Source organism: Bidens hawaiensis, unplaced genomic scaffold (assembly GCF_021521415.1).
Source record: "Bidens hawaiensis isolate Kalapana, Puna unplaced genomic scaffold, B.hawaiensis_p1.1 tig00014781_1, whole genome shotgun sequence".
NCBI classification, from domain to species: domain Eukaryota; kingdom Viridiplantae; phylum Streptophyta; class Magnoliopsida; order Asterales; family Asteraceae; genus Bidens; species Bidens hawaiensis.
Window position 1 is genome coordinate 42,128 of NW_027492304.1, and position 13,956 is coordinate 56,083.

Below are 13,956 nucleotides of genomic sequence, written 5' to 3' on the forward strand. Positions count from 1 at the left end.
ATCGTGATTACTAGTAAGTGTTCCGATGTTGAGAAAATTCAGTATTCAGCCTTTATGTTCAAGGGTGAAGTGTTGGAGTGGTGGAATGCTCTTTTAATGAGCAAAGGGAGAGATGTAATGTATGGTTTGAGTTGGGAAGAGTTTAAATCCTTGTTGATGGCCAAGTTCTGTCCCATGCACGAGACTGATCAGATTCAAACGAAATTTCTGAATCTCAAGGTCGTTGGGAAAAACCTTCGAGAGTACAATACCAAATTCCATGAGTATTGTCGCCTCGTTCCCCAGCTGGTTAACCCCGAATCCAGCAAAGTCACACGATATATTTGGGACTTCCGCGGGAAATTCACGACATGGTAAGGTCACACTTACCTCAAACCGCTGACTCTGCAATGGAGTTGGCCGGTTATTTGATGGGCGGCATGATTCGTAACAAAGAAGAAGAAAAGAAGGTTACGACAACTACAACTCAAGGAAGGACAAGCGGAGGAAATAATCGATTCAAAGGTAAAGGCGTGAACCAAAGCCGATTTGATTCAAACGCCATGCAATGCAAGACATGTAGGAGATACCACAAGGGCTGATGCAAGTTCGCCCCGTCTCCTACATTCTGTGAATCCTGTAATCGTACGGGACATGATGCTGATAATTGCTGGAAGAAGAAAATAACTTGCTTCAATTGCAAGGAAATGGGCCATTTAAGTTTTGAGTTCCCAAAGAACAAGCCCGCTGTTGGTGGTGCGGGTGGAAGTGGTCAAAACAAAAAGGGAAACGCTTGAGTCTTCGAACTCGACACGAAAAGGGCCGCTGACGTGTCAGAAACCATAACCGGTACGTTTTTAGTCAACGACACCTATGCTAGAGTTTTATTTGATTCAGGTGCCAATTTGAGTTTTATAAATTATAGTTTCTGTAGTCTATTAAACAAACCATTAACAAAATTAGATAAAACTCTAAGCGCCGAGACTGCTAGCGGTGAAATCGTTAAGATCTCCGAAGCCCTTGAAAACGGAAAAATCCTTTTAGCCGGTTATTTGTTACCTATTTGTTTGTTACCCATGAGTCTGGCTGGTTTTGATATTGTACTTGGTATGGATTGGTTATCCGATAACCATGCCCTATCATCTGCAATAGCAAAATTGTTGAACTTCAAGCCCCCGATAAACGAACGATTCGAATTGAATGGGACAAAGACGCTGGCCAAGTTAGCATAATTTCTATGATTAGGGCTAGCAAATGTTTGAATCAAGGATGCCTTGCATTCATGGCCTACATCATTGATGAGTCTAAGCCAAAAGAAATCAAAGACGTTCCTATCGTTTCTGACTTTTCTGACGTCTTTCCTGATGAACTCCCTGGTATTCCTCCCGATCGTGAAGTAGAATTTAGGATCGATCTGATTCCTGGTACTTCTCCGATCGCCAAAGTTCCGTACCGTTTAGCGCCGATGAAATGAAGGAATTAAAGAAACAACTCGATGAGCTTTTGGAGAAAGGATTCATTCGACCTAGTTCGTCGCCTTGGGGAGCACCAATTCTATTCGTCAAGAAGAAAGATGGCTCTATACGAATGTGTATCGATTATCGTGCGTTGAACAAAGTCACAATCAAAAACCGATATCTACTCCCTCGTATTGATGATCTTTTTGACCAACTTCAAGGTGCTAGCTTCTTTTCAAAAATCGATCTTCGATCCGGCTATCACCAACTTAAAAGTCCAATCCGAAGGCATTCCAAAGACTGCTTTCCGAACAAGGTATGGACATTATGAGTTCACGGTTATGCCATTTGGACTTACTTATGCTCCGGCCGCATTTATGGATATGATGAACCGTATTTGCAAGCCTTACTTAGATAAATTTGTTATCGTATTCATCGACGACATACTTATTTATTCTAAGTCAAAGTCTGATCATGAAGTCCACCTTCGTACTTTGCTTGAAATTCTTAGAACCGAGAAGTTGTACGCCAAGTTCTCAAAATGCGAGTTCTGGTTTCACGAGGTGTAATTTCTTGGTCACATTATCAATGTTAACGGTATTCAAGTGGACCCCGCTAAGATAGAAGCTATCTCTAAGTGGGAGGTTCCGAAGTCGCCAACTGAGATCCTAAGTTTCTTAGGTTTGGCCGGCTACTACCGTAGGTTCATCGAAAACTTCTCTCGTATCTCCGTTCCCTTAACTTCCTTAACTCGAAAGAATATCAAGTATGAATGGGGAACGAAGCAACAAGAGGCATTCGATATACTCAAACAAAAACTCACCCAAGCACCTATCTTGGCTTTTCCAGAAGGTACTGAGGATTTTGTAGTCTTTAGTGACGCGTCCCATTCTGGTTTGGGATGCGTACTAATGAAACGCAAGAAGGTAATTGCTTACGCCTCTTGTCAATTAAAAGTACACGAAAAGAACTACATGACTCACGATCTAGAGTTATGCGCCATAATCTTCGCGCTTAAGATATGGAGACACTATCTCTACGGAGTTAGATTTACCGTGTACACCGATCATAAGAGTTTGAAACATATTTTTGATCAAAAAGAGCTCAACATGAGCCAACGTCGATGGATGGAAACACTCAACGACTATGATTGCGAGATTTTCTATCATGAAGGCAAGGCCAACGTTGTGGCCGATGCCTTAAGTCGTAAAGAGCACGAGAAACAAAAAGAGTTCGAGCGCTACGTCTAGAGCTTCAAATTGACCTTTTCGAACAAATCAAATCGGCTCAAACCAAAACGATCAATGAAAACCAAATCTCCGACGAAAAACGAAATGGCACCATTGACTCGCTAGTCAAGGGTGATGATGGTATCCTAAGACTTGGCAATAGGATTTGGGTACCAATCGTTGGAGGATTGCGTGAGAAAATCTTGAACGAAGCTCACAAATCTAAATATATGATGCATCCCGGAAGTGATAAAATGTACCACAATCTGAAAGCGAATTATTTGTGGAATGGAATGAAAAGGAATGTCGCTTCGCATGTTTTGAAATGTTTGACTTGTTTGAAAGGCAAGGCTGAACATCAAAAGCCTTCGGGATTGCTTCAGCAACCCGAACTTCCCGTTTGGAAGTGGGAGTTAATTACTATGAATTTTATTACCAAACTCCCAAAGACGACTCGACAACACAATGCAATATGGGTAATTGTGGATTGATTGACAAAATCCGCACACTTTATACCCATAAATGAGTCGTATTCTATGGATAGATTAGCGCGTATCTATGTAAACACCATTGTCGCTTTGCATGGAGTACCGCTGTCTATAATATCTGATCGAGACAGTCGTCTTACGTCTCATTTCTGGAAAAGCTTTCAACAAGCTCTCGGTACAAAGTTGAACCTTAGCACTGCTTATCATCCACAAACCGATGGGCAAAGTGAAAGAACGATTCAAACGTTAAAAATATGCTCCACGCTTGTGTGATCGATCTAGGTGGAAGTTGGGATAACCACTTGCCCCTAATGGAATTTTCGTACAATAATAGCTATCACGCAAGTATTCAAACCGCACCATTTGAGGCATTATATGGAAGAAAGTGTAGAACGCCCGTGAGTTGGTCTGAAACCGGAGACAATCAGTTATCTGAACCCGAGATAGTCCAAGAAACTACCGACAAAGTTATTCAAATCCGAGAACGACTTAAGACGGCACGTGATCGCCAAAAGAGTTACACCGATGTCCGTCGTAATCCGTTAGAGTTCAAAAGTGTTATTGAAAGTCTCGCCTTGGAAAGGCGTTGTTCGCTTCGGTAAGAAAGGAAAATTAAGTCCTCGACTCGTTGGACCTTTTGAGGTACTCGAACGAATCGGCACTGTTGCATACCGATTGCGACTGCCTGAGGAAATGCAAGGAATACACGATGTATTCCATGTTTCGAATCTGCGTAAGTGTTTGACCGATGAATCGTTGGCTATTCCATTAAAAGACGTTGAAATAAATGAGAACTTAAAATTCGTAGAACGTCCAATTCAAATTTAGGATTCGAAAACAAAGAAGTTAAAGAAAAGGACATTGAAAATAGTGAAAGTAAAATGGGACTCGCGTAGAGGGCCCGAATATACTTGGGAACTCGAATCGGAAATGAGAAAGAAATACCCCCAACTATTCTTGTAAAAGCAATCTCGAGGACGAGATTTGTTTCAAGGTGGGGAGGATGTAACAACGTGAAAATTTCGAGTTTAAAGTATCAACTTTCCAAAGTTTAAGGACTAAAATTGCCAAATTCCAAACCCCAGGGTTTAAATTGAAAATTCTGATTTCCTGACCCATCGCGCTACGCGATGAGTTAGAGGAGAGCCCCATCGCGTATCGCGATGGGGTACCTGATACATATTGACACGCGTGCCACGTGGCACAAGGTGGCACTGGTTATCACCACGTGTCACCACGTGGCAACACTACTGCCACGTGTTGCCACGTGGAGCGGTGCATGCCACGTGTCGACACATGGCAGGTCTACACTGTGAGTCAGCAGAACTATATCGCGATACGCGATAGTTCTGCTGAGGAACCTATCGCGTATCGCGATGGGGACCAATTTTATGCCTATAAATAGCAAGGTCCGGGATTTCATTTTCTCACATCCAAACTCAGCTTACCTTTCTCTCTCTAGCTTCTCTCTAATACCCGACAATCGTATACTTGATCCACCTCGATAAATGTACCATATTTCATCGTAAAGCGTGTCCCGATCCTTCATTTGTGTACCTACGTTTCCTCGAATTTGTGCCACCCTCCACCCACATACCAAGAAGATGTTGTTATAATGGCAATGAATCTCGATAAGCGTGTTGTCGAGAGTTGATGTTTGGCGTTATCGATTGACGACCAAAGAGTTCAAGCGGCATTGGAGTGCTGCTCGAGTGCCTAGAATTTCTATACGCCATTAAGGTTAGGCGTAATGATGAATTCAATATAATTCAATATTATATTAAAGGCTTAAGCCTTAAGTCGAGGTTATACTCGATACCTCGATAAAAGAAAAGAAAACATAACAAAGAAACGAATGAAAATATGATTATGAATATTGTTGAATACGTATATATGTGTGTAAGTATATATGTAAATATTCTTTGTTATGAAATATTATTTAATATATAAAGAGTATTCTTAAATAATAAAAGAAAATGATTACGTTTCTTGGAGAAGAAGAAACGTCGGGTTTTGAATATAAACTAAAGGTTTATAATTTACTTTTAAACTAAAGGTTTTCAAGTAAAAGAAAATGAACTAAAGGTTCATCGAGGGTTGAGATATAAGACTAAAGGTCTTAAGCCGGATCGTGTATCCGACTAACAAATATTTATACTCGTACTATAGGTGCGAGATAAAGAAAGGGAAAGACCATTGGACGGTGAGTGAAGCCGATCCTAAAGAGACAAGGTGAATACGCCCCCAACTTTTACTTTTTTTTAAAATGAGTCAAACTTGTTATTTGAAATTGTTTACAAGGAACTATGTGTTCCTAAAACCGTTATAAATAAAGGGTATAAACCTAGCCCTCAGGCTGTGGTATACGTATGTCTGGATCCTTACATAAGTGGTACTATGCGATATATGGGCATGATCGCACCACCCTTGGTCGTAGGACGCTCTCCTGCAGGGAGTACAACCGTTGTGTATATTTGCGGGTACTTAACTAAGTCGAACGCTGCGGTGTTTGCTGAGGTGACCTGGCGTAGAGGCTCATATTTATAATGTGTTATTTGACTTTGTCATTCCTAAGCCACGTTGGGCCGAGGCAGGCGTAGTCTCGAGGGGTAATAAAGTAAAAGAAATATTTTTGCGTCAGCGTGTTCACCAGCATTCGTTGCAGACGTATTTTCTTACATTTTGCAGGTGAACAAAGTTAGAGCTTGGAAATGACGAAGTACTAATATCCGATGGCTCGGATTCCTTTTGTATAAGTTTAATATGGTGGTTTGTAAACATAAAACAAGTAATCTTTTGTTAACAAATTTAAACGAGTATTTTATAATTCCCGTCTTTTGATTATATATATATGAATTACATTTTCGATACTTAAAGTTTTATAAGTCTTCCGCAACATAACGCAACTCTGAATTATTTACAAACACGATACCAACTTGTTGGTCGCACTTCTAGGCCCTAGATGGGGGTGTGACAGTTAAGTCGGTTTCAAACCGTTATTTTCCTTAAAAAAGACCGTTTCACATTTGAACCGGTTTGGTCCAATTCGGTTTAGACTACGGATGAGCGTTTTCAACGGTACCGATTTTGTACCGAATCGGTACCAAGTTTTTAGTTTTCGGTATCGGTACGGTACCGGTATTTTCCGAATTTTGCACGAAATACCGGTACCGAACCGAACATTCTGGTACTCGTACTAGTACCAAATACTTCAAATTTTCAAGATCGCAACCGCTACCATCCCAAGTTTAGACTTCCATTAACAAAATCCAAACCTGTTTTAGCCTTGATCTAGTTTTAAAATCGAATTGACACAAAACCCGTTTTGGGCCTTTGATTAGAAAGCCGAATAATAATAATTAGGTTAGGCCACGATTTTCTCTCTCGTTTGGACGTTTTGCTTGGGCCTACGGAGGGTGCACGCCTGCGCCCAGGTAGAGGTGCACAAATAGGGTTTTTTAAATACAAGGGTTCGAGTATGATCGGGTATTGGAAAATAGGGTATTGACAATACCCGGATCGGGTCCGGGTCTGGGTATTGTCTTTAAAAGCCATACCCTATGTATCGGGTTCGGGTCGGGTATAGAATCAGGTATTTGAATACCCTATTTCCGGGTATTGAAAAACATATTTTCAGGTTTTTTCTGGCTTTTTTTCGGGTATTTTTCAGATATATATTGGATTTTTAAAGGGGTTGCACATTTTAGGATTATTCTTCTGGGTAGTTTTTGGGTAATATCAGGTATTTGAAAAACTTGGTTCCAGGTATATGTAAAACTCGATTCCTTGTATATGTAAAACCCGGTTCAGGTATGGAACCGGTTTGGGTTTTCGGGTATTACCGGGTACAAATCAGGTCTTGTTCTGGGTACAGGTTTTGGTATTGAAATGCATACACTATTCGTTCCCTACGGGTAGGGTCGGGTATGGGTTCGGGTATTAAAAACCCAGGTATATAAAAAACTGGTTCCGGGTATTTTCATCAAGTCCGGTTCCAGGTTCGGGTTTTTTGTGTACCTTTACTGTTGGAAGTAATTCAGACTCCAAGTCACAAGTCGGTAAACTTGAGGGACCAATGTTGACAAGCTGGTCATAATTGGTTATGTTTTCTAATTGTATTTTTATTGTAATTATAGATGGTAATTTTTTGGCTAACAAGTTAGGTTATTCTATATAAACCAAGTTATGGTTTGACATTATAGAGTGTGGTGTGAGATGTAACCGAGTTAGGGTTCATCTTAGAGACACACACGAGATGTAATCGAGTTAAGGTTCATCTAGATGCAACCGAGTTAGGGTTCATCAAGAGTCAAACCGAGTCAGGGTTTGAGAGTTGTAATCAGTTTTTTGAGTTAGATTTTCTTATTAATATAAACAAATTACTATTTTGTTAGTCTCTCTGTGACAGCTAGTTAATTTTCATTTTTTATGTTGGTAAAATTTCCAAAATAGGTATTTATGATTAGGTTTTTCAGGTTTTAGGTGCCATTTTCAACATATTCCCAAAATATGTATTATAAATTAGTCGTGACGAATAGTTTATGATTATTCACGAGTAGTTTGTATAACCAATTAAAACTTGCCACGTTTCTATAAACTAACCAAAACGACTTGTTTCACTAATAATCTACTCGTAAAGATTAAATAAGTTTAAACCCTCGTAATCAGCGCCACACGAGTAAATAAGATATTCTTTAGTCGCGACGAGCAGATTATAAAACCTTAAGAGTCGCAAGTATTTTATCAAACTAACCACGACGATGAGTTTGATTAGCAAATGCATCTAACTGGTTTGTTTTACAAAACACTAACCGGAATGGTTAGTTTGTTTCGTCAACTAGTCTTTACGAGTATATACATGTCAATGACTACTTTATATCCATTATACGAGTATTTTGTTGATAACCAACTCGTCTCGATAAGTTTATCCGGTAATCATTGCTCTTACGAGTAGTTCATTTGCAGTTAACTCGTCGTGACTAGTTTACCTTATTTATATTCCCAATACGAGTATTTTATTGTTAATCAACTCGTTCTGATAAGTTACCAGATTTACATTAACTATACGAGTATTTTATTGGTAGTTAACTCGTTTTGTCTACTTTACTTTGTTTACATTCCAATACGAGTAGTTAAGTAGAAATTAACTCGTCTTGGCCCAGTAATGTTATTGTAGGCCCAGACATGTCTTCATATGATAGTAAGCCCAGTTTATAGCATGATACTAGTCACGATCCGCGGTGTACAAAAAACCCGAACCCGGAACCGGATCCGAAATAAAAACTCGGAACCGGTTTCTTTAATACCCGGGTATTTAATACCCGAACCCAAACCCGTACCCGACCCTACCCGTAGGGTACTGATAGGGAATGCATTTTGGCACTAAAACCCGAACCTGAACCGAACCCGATTTGTATCCGGTAATACCCAAAAACCCGAACCGGTTCCATACTCGGAACCGGGTTTTTCCAAAACCCGAAACCTAGTATTTCAAATGCCCGATGTATACCCGAAAAATACCTTAAAAATTCCCCTAAAAAGTGCTAATTTTAAAAAAAATCTAATTTATACCCGAAAATCCTCGGAAAAAAATCCAAAAAAACTCGTTAGTATGGTTTTCTCAATACCCGAACCCGGTTCCATACCCGAACCCGGGTATTTAAAAAACCCGATTTGTGAACCTCTAGTCACGACTAGTTTATAGCAAGATATACACAAGACGAGTTAACTACCAATAAAATACTCGTATGGTTAATGTAAATCTGGTAACTTATCAGAACGAGTTGATTAACAATAAAATACTCGTATAGGAATATAAACAAAGTAAACTAGTCACGACGAGTTAACTACAAATGAACTACTCATAAGAGTAATGTTTACCAGATAAACTTATCGAGAAGAGTTGGTTATTAGTGAAACAAGTCGTTTTGGTTAGTTTATAGACATGTGGCAAGTTTTAATTGGTTATACAAACTACTCGTGAATAATCATAAACTATTCGTCACGACTAGTTTATAATACATATTTTAGAAATATGTTGAAAATGACACCTAAAACCTGAAAAACCTAATCATAGATATCGATTTTGGGAATTTTCCCTTTTATGTTCTATTGATTGCAGGCAAATCTTACAATGGTAGCTAGTTTAGTGCCAATTGCCAAAAAAACACCAAAAAAAACAAAAAAAAAAAACAGGGTTATCAAACATGAATAGGGGGTAGCGGTGCCAACTTTGACACATTGGATAAATAGGTTAATTTTGGTTCTAGAGAGTCAAATTGAAAGATTAGCTAGAATGTAAACACAGTGAATGGATAAACGGGTCAGAGTTTAATTTTATTAACAACTCAACCTGACCCAAACTTTTTAATTAAAAAACTAATTTCTCTTTTTACTACATACATAATCCAACCTAACCTAACTTTTCACTTTTATTCACAAGTCACAATGCAGTCCAGACCAATTATTTTAATACATATATCTTATTAGGTTTTACTTAATTATATAAAATTTATTATAACTAAAAAAATGTTTATTTTTTAAACAGTTGTATTTTAAGTAGAAAAAACTATTAAAAAGGATAATATCATAATTCTATAAAAAGACCTTGAATTTTTACAACTATTAGCAAAACAAAATTTTACATATAAAAAATATTTAAAAAACATATTATTAAAAGTGCGCTATTTTTAATAAAAAATTATATGATATGTTCATAAAAATAAATTAAACAAGACTGTGTTTTCAGATATTTAAAATAAGTTAAAGGATATAAATTATTAAATAAAAACCAAATTATATAAAAAACAAATTGTTTGAAAGAAGAGAAAAGTATATTTAATTTAAAAGTGGGTTATAACCTAGGTTGAGGTTGTGATTTGGTTGTGAGGTAAAAAGGATTTAATTTTTTTATTTATTCCTTAATTAGTGTCATGACCTCCTATGAGGTTATCAATAAATCTATAAAAACTAAATTATATAAAAAACAAATTGTTTGAAAGAAGAGAAAAGTATATTAAATTTAAAAGTGGATTATAACCTAGGTTGAGGTTGTGAGATAAAAAGGATTTAATTTTTTTATTTATTCATTAATTAGTGTCATGACCTCCTATGAGGTTATCAATAAATCTAGTCTAAAGTGTATTCACAGTGAATAAAACATCTAAAATTGGTATGATTGTAACAAACTAACAATATACTTCTTCTTTGTTCGTATTTAAAACAAAAATTATTTATTAACTTCAAGAAGAAAGAAAACGAGAAAAAAAGTTATTTGCGTGACATGTTTTGACGAGGATTTCATGTCTTTTTAACTCATAGCTTAACATGAAATTCTGTAAATTACTAACCAAAAACACTCATAAAATCAGTAATTTTTTTTCAAAACCTCCATATTTGAACAAACTAAGTCACATTTTTTCCTTAAATCAAGTAAGTCCAAACCCTCAAATCAAATAAGTTCAAGCGGTAACGTAACCAAATAAGTGTTCTTAAATTTCATTTTATGTTAATCCCACTTATTTATATATTTATAAATTTATTTATGAATTGTCAGTATGCATAGGCCTGTAAACGAACCGAACGTTCGGTGAACTATTCGTAAACTGTTATGCGGGAAGTTCGTTTATGTTCGTTTATTTATTAAACGAACGAACACGAACAAAAAATTTGTGTTCGTTTAATTAAACGAACGAACATGAACACATATTCCGTTCGTTCATTTATGTTCATGAACGTTCGTTTATGTTCGTTTATTTATGTTTGTTTATTTATGTTCGTATATGTATTAATATAAAATAATTAATTATTATCTGGATGAGTCATTTAATTAAATGGTTTAAACTTTTTTAATTTGTGTTCATTGAAGTGTTTTTTATTTATGTTCGTTTATGTTTGTTGTGTTCACTTACATTTGTTCATCTATATTCATTTATGTTCGTTTATTTTTGTTCAGTTTTGTTCTCTTAGATTAGATTATAAACAAATGAATATAAATGAACACAAATGTTCTTTTTTTAAATAAACGAAAAGGAACATATAAATATTTGTTCGATTAAGTGTTCGTATTCGTTTAAAGTTAAATGAACGAACACGAATATGCCCTTGTTTGTGTTTGTTTGATTCGTTTACAGGCTTTCATTATTCACATTGATGAATGCGTCGGTCTCACTCTCTAGGCTCTATTGATTTTATTTATGTTCGCTTGTGTTCGTGAATCGTTCGTGAACACATTATTTCCTTAACGAAGTTCGGTTCGTTTACGGCCATGTCACATGGAAAAACGTTTTGTTTAAACATCTCAATACCATGATTAGATTTAGATCCTATCGCATCAAGTCCCAAATTCTGAAATAAATTAATTCAAATCTACCATTCCCACAAATTCAACATCTTTTCACAGGTAAATATGGAACAAAAATCATGGGTTTGTACTGTAACCATCCAGCTCCTTCTCTGCTTTGCTCTGTACTGCGCTATCAACATCGGCGAACCCACTGGAATTCGGCTTCAACCTAATCAGATTTACTTCATTTCGGTTCGTGGTGGATTCAGACCTCTCAAACTCCAAACCCGTCTTCTCAAACAGGTAATTTATATGGGGCTTTTAGTTTATGATTTGGGATTTGTGTCTTTTAGTTTGATCATTTGCATTAACTTATGCTGTGTTGAAGATAGAGAAGGTGATGTATGCTTATAATGTTGGATTTGTGATTAACATCAGTGAGCTTGGTGAAGATGATCCACTTTTACTAAATGTAAGATCTCGATTCAGTTTATTATTGTTGTAATTTAAGTAGTGTGATCTTATTTATGTTTTATTGTTTTTACAGGCAACACAATATTTCAACTCATTGAAGCTCCCCTGGTACACGACCGTGCCGCTAAAAGGAGACGGGCCGGATTATTATTTCAGGCAGTTCAACATTTCAAGCGGAGAAACATTGGCTATGATAGATTTAAATTCTCAAAAAGTTCAGGTATAGGTATAGTACTTTGTATATACTTTTTATTATGGGAATATATGCTAAATCAGTTGTTAACTTAAAACTTTTAATTTAGGATTCTTCAACTGGCATAGAAGAAGTCCAGTTAGAGCAGTTGTCGAGAATACTTGAATTGAGCAATAGTAGCTGGTATATATTAATCAAAACTCGATGACACTTTATTATTTTTATAACTTTTGATCATAATTGTATCATCTGATTTTGAGACATTAGGCATATTGCTGTTGCATTTCATCCATTGTTTTGCAATCAAAGTTTGGAGCAAACACAAGTAAAAGGAAATGATTATTTGCATCAAATGTTACTAAAACATGGAGTGGTACCAAATGTTTAACTTCTCACTCGATTTACAAGTTCATGACGAAGTTCGGTTTTTTGACAAATATCTAAATACTGTTTTCAGGATGCTTACTTAAGTGGACAGTCGTGTGATAATGAAACTCGTATAGGTGGACCGTATATGACCGCTTTAAGCCAACAATCGTATCCTCCCATGTGAGTAGATATAAAGTATTTCCATTATTATCCGCATATTAAAACAATCATCAATCTTTTGTTTTTTGCAGGGAAATGGTAAGTATGTTTCTTCTTCACAGAGTCAGTCCTCTTGAAATTGTGAGTACTCGTTTATTAAGTTTTCACTTACTTTTTGGCTTTTAATTGAACGATGAACATTGAAAACTTTATATTTCTTCAATTAATTGAACAGACAACTTATGGTGTTGGTTTCAAAGGGGATATTATTCATGAATCTACAATAAGGCAAAGAGGCAGAGACACGATGTAAATTGGTAAACCGTGTAGTTGTAGAATGTTGACATTATGTAGAGGATTCAATTGCAATTCATTGAACAAGTAGTTGTATCAACTTTGGATGTGTTTAGCCTTACTGTTTTTATCATTTTTTTTTCCAACTGGTAGATTCTTGATTTCTTGGAATCTTGGGTATGATGAAATGCTTTTTGTAGATTCTTGATTTCTTTTGGTATATTCAAGATTATTGCATTTGTTTTTGTAAAAGGGATAGATGACAAGAAAATTGACATAAATATAGATTGTTCAATGGGTATAATGAAATGCTGGTGTTATAATGTTGACATTGAACTTTAAAATCAACTAGATTTTATAATCCGCGTGTTGTGCGGGTTGGTGTCAACAATACAGATGAGGGTATGGTAAATTATGAAGACCGTAAATGGTCGTGTAGACCACCTCTCAAATTCAACTTGAGAGAACAGTTCAAGACGAATGCAGAAAATAATGGCACGCTCAAAGAGTCAATAAGCATTTCTTTTTTACATATTAGATACAGTATAAGTATAACCATCAAAATACTATCCACCTCATTCCAATAAACTCACCATTCTGTTTTCTCTGGTTCGATCTGAAGTCTGAACTACTTCTACAAACCCCTAAGTGCACCCTCTGAATCAGTCCCACCGAAACCTGCTAACAACAAAAAGTGAGATACCAATCAACTGACCTATATACCATTGCATGAGCTAAATTCTATAATCAATTGAAAGATTAACTGCACTCTAGATTTCATATTTTACTACACGAATAACCACTTTATAAATTTGATTATTTTCTTTAAGGCAAGATTGGTTGTACAGTTTCATGATGTACCAACTTCAACCAAACCATTAAACTTAATATATAATATGAAGTTGAACTTACATGTTATTTAGTTTTTGTACCTAACAAGATTATTGTTTTTGCAAATTAAATAATGTAATTTAGTTTTTGCAAATTCTTTGAACTATAAATTGATGTCTGAATACTTTGTTCAGCCCTC

General features: G+C 36.3%; 1 protein-coding gene across 1 annotated transcript; it reads left to right on the plus strand.

Annotated features, from left to right (window-relative positions):
* Nucleotides 1-11,540: 11,540 nt before the first annotated feature.
* LOC143547715 (uncharacterized) lies at nucleotides 11,541-13,232 on the plus strand. The gene is made up of 8 exons (XM_077039073.1): nucleotides 11,541-11,740; nucleotides 11,826-11,909; nucleotides 11,985-12,131; nucleotides 12,214-12,287; nucleotides 12,372-12,477; nucleotides 12,562-12,653; nucleotides 12,725-12,773; nucleotides 12,868-13,232. Exons 1-8 carry the CDS (start codon nucleotides 11,561-11,563, stop codon nucleotides 12,943-12,945), a joined length of 810 nt encoding a protein of 269 aa, XP_076895188.1. The 5' UTR covers nucleotides 11,541-11,560; the 3' UTR covers nucleotides 12,946-13,232.
* The last annotated feature ends 724 nt before the right edge of the window (nucleotides 13,233-13,956 follow it).